General features: G+C 48.6%; 1 protein-coding gene across 1 annotated transcript in view; it reads right to left on the bottom strand.

The window, feature by feature from the left end:
• EGLN1 (egl-9 family hypoxia inducible factor 1) overlaps nt 1-7035 on the bottom strand; it is a 56468-nt gene that overhangs the window by 10130 nt on the left and 39303 nt on the right. The window contains exon 2 of the mRNA XM_006036267.3: nt 4371-4490. Within this exon, the coding sequence (XP_006036329.2) occupies nt 4371-4490 (120 nt within the window). The remainder of the gene's footprint in view (nt 1-4370; nt 4491-7035) is intronic.

The raw sequence follows: 7035 nt of genomic DNA, 5'->3' as shown, positions 1-7035 counted from the left end.
CCCCCCGCCCGGCCTCTGTGGCTGCCAGCAGCTACCCCGGCTCTGGCTCCACACAGCTGTGCCGGGCTCATCACCTCCGTGCCGGGAGCGGGGGAGAGACTGGGCCTGCGCTGCCTCAGGCCCTGTCCCCACTGCCTGTTCCAAGGCATGCCTGCTTGAGCAGATGCAGAGCTGGTGCCGGAGCCCAGCACAGCTGTTTGGAGCCTCCCAGCTGCAGCCGCACCGCCTCTGGGGAGCTGCTGCCAGCCGGGATCCCGGGCTGCTCCCAGCAGGCAGCTGGGATGCTGCAAGCCCTGCTCAGAGCAGCCTCGGCTCTGTTGCTGGCAGCAGCTTCCCGGAGCCAGGGCTGGCTGCAGCGTGCCAAGCAAAATGGCCTCGGCATGCATGCCAGGGACTGCCAACCCCTGGTCTAAGGCATAGTTTCTCAACCTGTGGTACACGTACCCCTGGGGGTACACAAGACCCAGGCAGGGGGTATGCGGGTGCTGAAAACCCCTGTAGCAAGGGGGCGCTGACACTCCCCCTGCCACCACTGGGTTCGTATCTGGCCACTCACCACCCCCATCCTCACCCAAACTGGCCACAGGCTGCTGCAGGAGGGGGAGGGCAAGCACACAGATACCCATGAACTCCCCACTGACCCAGTCACAGGCAGGCAAGTTTCTTTCTTTATCCTGCATGGGCTTGAAGTGGGAGATGAACTGAGATGTGGGCTTGAAGTGGGAGATGAACAGGCGATGCCTTGCTCCCCACTGCACTGTGGGGATTGCCCTATGACCTGGCCCGCTCAGGGCTCAGCTCACTGCATGCACTGAGCAGGCTGCCCCTACAGCCTGGGGCTGGTGGTGGCACTGGGCTCTTCTCGGGGTGGGCTACGGTGATAGGAGGAGGACTGCTGCCACCCCAATATTCACCATAGCCCTCCCCACACTGCCCCCCCAGTGCCACCACCAAACACCAGGAAAAGCCTGGTGCCGCTGTCAGCCCCCATCTGTAGCCAGCCTGGGCTCTGGGCAGCTGCAGCAGGCAGGCTGCAAACAGCTGCACCGGGCTCCACAGCCCTGACATCATCTCCATGCTGGCGGCGATTGCACGCACACCTTAGAGCAGAGAGTAGGGATAGGGTCTGAGGCAGCACAACCCTCCCACGCTCTCTGCTTTGAGGCATGCATGCAGTCACCGGTATGGAGCAGATGCTGGCGCTGCAGAACCCGGTGCAGCTGTTTGCAGCCTGTCCGCTGCCTGCTGCAGCTGCCCAGAGCCCAGGCTGGCTACAGGCAAGGGCTGGCAGCGGCACCGGACTTTTCTGGGCTGTGCTGCCTCAGGCTGCACTCCTAGGTATGCGATGCCAGAGCTGCCTGGCTGCAGCCAACCCAGGGTAGCTGCTGCCTGCCACAGAGCCTGGGCTGCTCCCAGCAGGGCTTCCAGCCTCCTAGCTGCCTGCTGTAAACAGCTGGCAGCAGCTGCCTCTTTGTCTGTCTGTCTCTCTCTCCCTCTTTTCCTCTCTTTCTCTCCCTTTCCTCCTCTCAAAACTATGGCAAAAAACTTGGCACACTGAGCAGCACTTTAAATTCCCCAGTAATAATTTGGCAGTTTAGTCCTCCTAGCTTTGGCCAACATCACCTCTCGCTGAGGTACATGCTTGAGTTGTGCACCCCTGGTGTAAAAGGTGGGAACCTTACCCACACCAGATTTCATAGACATTAGGGCTGGAAGGGACCTTGGAAGATCATCGAGTCCAGCCCCCTGCCCAAGGGGCAGGAAGTCAGCTGGGGTCATAGGATCCCAGCAAGATAAGCATCCAAATTTCTCTTGAAGGTGTTCAGTGTAGGTGCTTGAACCATCTCCGGTGGCAGGCTATTCCAGACCTTGGGGGCTCAGACAGTGAAGAAATTCTTCCTTATGTCCAGCCTGAAATGGTCTTGCTGGAGTTTATAACTGTTTGACCTTGTCATCCCTTGGGGCGCCCTGGTGAACAATCATTCCCCCAGATCCTGGTGAACACCCGTGATAAATTTACAGGTGGTCACCAGATCGCCCTTGAGCCTGCGCTTTTCCAGGCTAAAGAGTCCCATAGCTCTCAGCCTGTCATCGTAAGGTCTGTTTTCCTGACCTCTGATCATGCGCATGGCTCTTCTCTGGACTCTTTCAAGCTTCTCCACATCTGTCATATCACAGCCTTATATACACAGCCCTTTTTTCCAATATATGGCATACATTAGTCTGTAGATATAAAATCCCCTAGAAAAATGAGTGTTGGGGTACTTATTACATTTTTCAGAAGTTAGGGGGTACTTGCTACTTAAAAGGTTGAGAAATACTGGTCTAAGGGCCAGATCCAGCTCTATCCAGCCTGCCAGACTACTAGCAGGACATTGCAAGTTGTGGGGCATGGCTCACTGCAGAATCCAGGGTCTGAAGGCCCTGGTGGAAATGGCAATTGGTAGCAGGAAGGCAAGAGAGGGCTGACACAGGCCCAGTCACCCTCTGGTAACTTCACCCAGTCATCACTGCTGGGGTCCTATATGCCCAGCTGCCAGCATGTGCCCCATGTAGGGGCTACAGCTGGAGCTGCTACCACAGTGCAGAGCACATGGCAGAGGTAGCTGTGTGCCCTGTGCCAGAGAAGGGGCTGCTGCTGCTGCAGCAGGGGCCACAAGGTAACAACAGCTCCAGCTCTGGCTCCAGCAGCATGCAGCAGGGGCTGGACCCGACACCTCTTTGTGGCCTAGGTTGGGGCTGGATCTGGCCTGCAGAGCCCCATGGTCTGGATCCTGCCTGGGGCACATGGTGAGAGTGTTTGACACCCCTGCTCTAAAGCATCCACTCCTGCCACTATCAGAGACAGGATACTGGGTGACATGGACTAAAAATGTGACCCAGTATGACACTTATGTTTGTATGTTTGTTATGTTTATTTTAATGATGCCCAATTTTTCCCCCCACACCTCTGGACTTTGCTCTTAGCCATGGAAAGTAACAAGCAGTAAGTGCAAGTATTAGGGCCATGTTACACTGCCGGAGTTGCCAGCACAGCTGTGTAAGTAGCATGAAACTAAAGTTGCAGCTCTAGGTGCATGGACAAACATACATTTTTAGCAGCTTCCAAAGGGAAAGGGAATCTGCTGCTTGGGAACACACAGGGGCCGTTTGACCCTGGATAAAACAAGGTTAAAGTTGGAGTGGTTTTGGTACAACTTGCATGGCTACAGGCTCACAGCAAGTCACAGTTACAGCGTAACAGCTACTGCAGCAGCAGCTTCCTCTCCCCTTTGGAAACCACTATAAATGGCCATTTGTCCATGCCCTAATTGATCTATTCAGGAAATCCCCCTAGTGGAGATTTGGCTCAAATCAGTGCAAGTCTCTGCCAGAACAGCTTGTGTAATTTAGGGAGATGGTTTAACTATACCAGCAAATATAAGCCAATATAAGCACTCTCACCAGGGGCTTTACTGGTATAACTCTACTGGTAAAGCCTTTGCAGCAGTGGCTGGCCTGAAATAAACTACCATTTCAGGTGACAATTCCTCTTAGCAAGAAGGATGAGGATAGCAGAAAGAACTGGAAATACAAGGATGTTAGGAAGGCCTTTCACCTTTGTGCAACAGAGCTGTGCTCTCTCTCACTTCCTTCATTGTAACTTGTAAGCAGTACTGCACACAAAAGTTAAAACCAGAATTAATTCTAAACACGTGATGCTGGACAGCATCCAATATCTTTATGTAAAATTTATTCCAGCGTACACTTACTGAAATAGCATCAAGGGGAGAGTGGCCTTTATGACATACTTGGCTTCCTTTCATGATTTGAAGAGTATTAGGTTCCAGAAAGGAGATATTACAGGCTACCAAATTGAGGAAGATGGCAAGTCAACTTTTAGCTTCTGCCTTCCCAAATCCTCCTTAGGCAGAAGGGGTGTTTAAACAGTCTTTTTTTTTTTTTTTTTTTTTTTAAAGCAGCAACACAGGAAACAAAGTTGAAGCAAATCATTTACTTTTAGATGCATTTCTAAGATGACTTCTGCTCCCTCTCCTGTTATTTTTTTAATACTAATTGGGCACAAGGGCCGTTTGTTCTATTTATGTAATATTAATCTTGTTAGTTATTTCCCCTATAGCCTTCTAGAAAGCTCTGTTGGCATCCCTCAAAACCCACCAAAAAACCCACCAAAATTGGTGCTTGATATCTAGTACTTCTCACCTACATTTGCAAATTACTTTAATGTAAAGGATTTCAACGAATTTGAGGCAAATAATATGAAGCATGTTTTGAACTTTGAGAGCCAGGAGCAGGAATCAACATGCATATAACATGCACAACAAAACAAGCTCTAAAATCTTTTTTATACAGGAAGAAAAATTACCTACCTTGGCATCCCAGTCTTTATTAAGATAATATATACATGTCACACATCTTCCATCTCCATTTGGATTATCAACATGACGCACATATCCTGTTCCGTTGCCTGGATAACAAGCCACCATTGCCTGAAATCAGAAAATCACATAAATAAGGTCATTTCTTCTGCCCAAGAAAACAGATTTCTACAGCAATTTACCACAGTCATTACTTCCCACTTACATCTGAATTTCTTAGAAGTTTTTCTGACTTTCAGCTCTCATTATGACTCTTCCAGCCAATCAATTCTGAAGCCAAAATCAGATTAGTCCAAAAACACCTACATGTGAAATATGTTTACAGAAACCTTGTCAAAGCCTACAAAGTAATAGTTTTAAAAGTGCAACTGCTCCAATAGCATAGCTTCTAGTTTACAGCCACAAGAGTGTGGGGAGGGAGTCTATGAGAATGTGTGTTCTCTCCCCCAATAAAGAAACTAATTGCTTGAATAGCCATGATGAGGTACTGTTGTGTCAGGTAATTTCAGTAAGTTCTTTCTGATTTATTTTACTGCATTGTTTTCATTCCTAACAATTAGAATTTAAAGGGGAAAAAGACACACTATTTTGGTGCAAAGATGACAAAAACTTCAGAATGGACATACTTTTTTCAAACCCAACTGTAACAATTAGCCTTGGCAGGTCTATTTTATCCTGTCACTGTTTTCTTTTGCCAAGATATTTCCCTCCTTTAGGATGGCTCTTAACTGTTATATCTATGGAAACCAATTTCAAGGATAGAAGAGATTTCCTTTATGTTCAGCTTCAAGTGTCTTGACTAACTGACCAATACAGCCTCAACAGGAAATATCAAGCTAAAACTTTCCAGTGCTCTACCTGCTTGACAACTTACTGGCTGCACCTACAAAAGAAAACTGAAACCTTAAGTCAGGGCTGTCCTGCCCAACTTCAGAGGGCTGAGGCCACATGCTGCCCTGTTTACAGGCCTAGAGTCACCCTGTAGGCTCCCAGGATCCCTACTTGCTACTGCCGCATGAGCAATACAAACTCCTTGCTACCATCGCTGCGAGTTAAAAAAACAAGCCTCTTCCTCTCACCCCACCGCTGCATAGTATAAGCAATGCCCCTGCATGCCACATAAGGCCACCTTCACTGCACAAGAGGCCCAAGCCCACCATCCTATGCAAGCCCCTTACTGCTGCCATCCCACAGGCAAGCCCCCCTGCACTGTTCTTGTGGCAAGCCCCCCCACTGCCTCTACCCATGCTGCATAAGCCCTACTGGCACAGTACACAGATAGCAAAATGCCCCCCCTCCAATTCCCCCACCTGTACAGACAGCCAACTTACTGGACCCCTCTAGCTGTGCTGCCCAGCCCCAGAGTCCCTGGCTACTGCTGCTAAGTATGGGGGAGTGGCAGACAGGCAGGAGCCCGTGGGCTGACATTAACCCTGTGGCCCATGGGCCACCAGTTGGACATCATTTTGTAGAGGTGGATTTTTTCTGGTCAGATATGCCACAGAAGTTCCTCTATACTTCCTAACTAATAGTCAAGATGGATATATATGCCGGTGGCAAATTCCATTAGTCATCTAAAATAAAGAGTGAGCACCTAAAAAGTAGAACATAAAGGCTTTTACAAATGGAGTCAGATGCTAATCACGTTGATTAGGTTTGTGCAATCTAACTCCTGCCGAAATAAAGAGGAGTCACTACTAGTACTTTCAATTAAAATAGAAATGGGACCTTAATTCCGTTTTGCATACGGTCTGTTTCTGATATGCAATGTCTGCAATGACTGATGAACAAAAATGATTAAGGGCACCCCTAGCTAAAAAACAAAATACAATTCTTCTCCACAATCTATGGCAAAATATAACACCTTTTGTAATTTTTTAAACAAATGTCAGTAAGTATTTCTCTAATATAGTGGGGCACTTCTTTAAAGTCATTCAGCATAAGAACACTTTTATTCCAAAGACAGACTAAGTTCCTTGGGTGAATTTGATATCTTTTATTAGACCAACCCAAATAGTTGGAGAATAGTTATTAAGCAAGCTTTCGGGTTCAAAAACCCTTCGTCAGGCTCAGGAAGCTGCAGCAGTTGGTGTGTGCTCTTCCTGGATGGAATGAAAAGTAAAGAAGCCAGGGGCTGGGCTGGGCTGGGGAGTCAGTTGCCAGGCAGATTATAATGTATCAAAAATCCAATGTCTATGTTTAGTCCATGATCTTTAGTATCCAGGAGGTTGATGAAATGGAGCTCGTAGGCTCGTCTCTGGGATGTGTTGTGTAAGTTTCCCTTGAGGATCAGGACTGAGACACTGGAGAGAGAGTGGCCCTCCTGTGGGAAACGTGCCCCCACTGGTAATTGGGTATTTCTGTCTTTGATAGATTTCCGGTGTGCGTTCATTCTGGTGTGCAGTTGTTGTTTGGTCTCTCCTACGTATTTTCCATCAGGGCATTTGGTGCATTGGATGAGATATATTACATTTCTGGAGGTGCAGCTGTAAGATCCTGGGATGCTGATGGCTTTGTTGTGGGGTGTAGTAATAGTGGGGGTGGTGGAGATGTGTTGGCAGGTTTTGCATTTCTTGTCATGGCACGGTCTGGATCCTTTTGGTGTGTTCTGGGCCTGAGGAAGTTTGCTTCTGGTGATGAGGTTGGCGAGGTTCGG

Source organism: Alligator sinensis, unplaced genomic scaffold, assembly GCF_000455745.1.
Source record: "Alligator sinensis unplaced genomic scaffold, ASM45574v1 scaffold932_1, whole genome shotgun sequence".
In the NCBI taxonomy this organism is placed as follows: domain Eukaryota; kingdom Metazoa; phylum Chordata; order Crocodylia; family Alligatoridae; genus Alligator; species Alligator sinensis.
Note: the sequence above shows the minus strand (reverse complement) of the source record. Positions and strands in the feature narration are given on the sequence as shown.